The sequence below is a fragment of the Dinoponera quadriceps genome, unplaced genomic scaffold, assembly GCF_001313825.1.
Source record: "Dinoponera quadriceps isolate SergipeBrazil2010 unplaced genomic scaffold, ASM131382v1 scaffold11878, whole genome shotgun sequence".
Taxonomy (NCBI): Eukaryota; Metazoa; Arthropoda; class Insecta; order Hymenoptera; family Formicidae; genus Dinoponera; species Dinoponera quadriceps.
Window position 1 is genome coordinate 1 of NW_014565613.1, and position 841 is coordinate 841.

Here is an 841-nt window from a genome sequence, read left to right on the forward strand (position 1 = left end):
CGAGAAGTATTTCGGGTTGTAACATTGCTCCGAACAGACTTTATTAGCCTCAAATTGAATCATGATGAGCTGGAAAATAAACCCCCAAAGGATCTTTCTAGTAAGAACATTTCACAGGTCTTTTTCTTTTTATTCTTTCACCGAGAGAAATTCACGTTGCGACAAAGGAGATTTGAAGGGTCGAATAGAAGGTACCTTCTATTGCTTTTTCGTGTCTATCTTCGTATCACTCTTGATCCTTTGCAACAAGATTCTCGCTTGTTGCAACGCGTCCCCTACAGCAGCGACTGGGAAGGCGACATTTAGTCTTGCAGCGGTCGAGATAAATTTACCCGTCCTTGTGGCGTATCCGGTTAACCTCGAATTAAACACCTGTAGCATCGAGTAAAGATGAACAATAAATATTATCCAGCGACATATATAATATATTCGAGTACAATAACGAGTACTGAAAGGCGTAAGTCATTTCCTGCAAAACGTGACTTATTATACGAAAAAAAATCGATGCACTATCAATAAGAATGTTACGTACGAGAACGATTGAGGGCATACATACATTTAAAATATTGGGCAGTGCTAAAAATCGTCTCCAGTTAGCTTGACCTCCGATACACCAGCTGACCCGACGTGCCTTGATAAAAGATTCCATAGCGAATTCCTCCAGCGCACCGCTCCCAGCAACCAAGGAATCACCGAGACCACCGATTACGTCGATGTCAACTGGTCATAGACGATGAACGTAGTACGATATCGATAGCAATCTGCAATAAGTGAGAAAGGAACGAATTTATCTTCTGAAATTTAAAAATCGTAATTAATCCTCATATTTTTTAAAAATCTG

General features: G+C 40.2%; 1 protein-coding gene across 2 annotated transcripts; it reads right to left on the reverse strand.

Moving 5' to 3' along the window:
* Positions 1-11: 11 nt before the first annotated feature.
* LOC106751349 (phospholipase B1, membrane-associated-like) lies at positions 12-759 on the reverse strand. Of its 2 annotated transcripts, XR_001375044.1 has the most exons (3): positions 557-759; positions 196-372; positions 12-69 (listed from the first exon to the last, which is right to left on the reverse strand). XR_001375044.1 is itself a non-coding variant. In XM_014632229.1 (2 exons), the coding sequence occupies exons 1-2, from the start codon at positions 647-649 to the stop codon at positions 199-201; spliced, it is 267 nt and encodes an 88-aa protein (XP_014487715.1). In that variant the 5' UTR covers positions 650-759; the 3' UTR covers positions 145-198. The 2 variants fall into 2 exon arrangements, 1 of the variants encoding a protein (XP_014487715.1); XM_014632229.1 differs by lacking the exon at positions 12-69 and having other exon boundaries at positions 145-372.
* Positions 760-841: the final 82 nt, after the last annotated feature.

Coding starts and splice junctions, on each gene's coding strand:
- LOC106751349 (XM_014632229.1), bottom strand. CDS start 649: ATGGAATCTTTTATCAAGGCACGTCGGGTCAGCTGGTGTATCGGAGGT. Junction 373..556: donor CACTGCCCAATATTTTAAAT/GTATGTATGCCC, acceptor TCGATGCTACAG/GTGTTTAATTCGAGGTTAAC.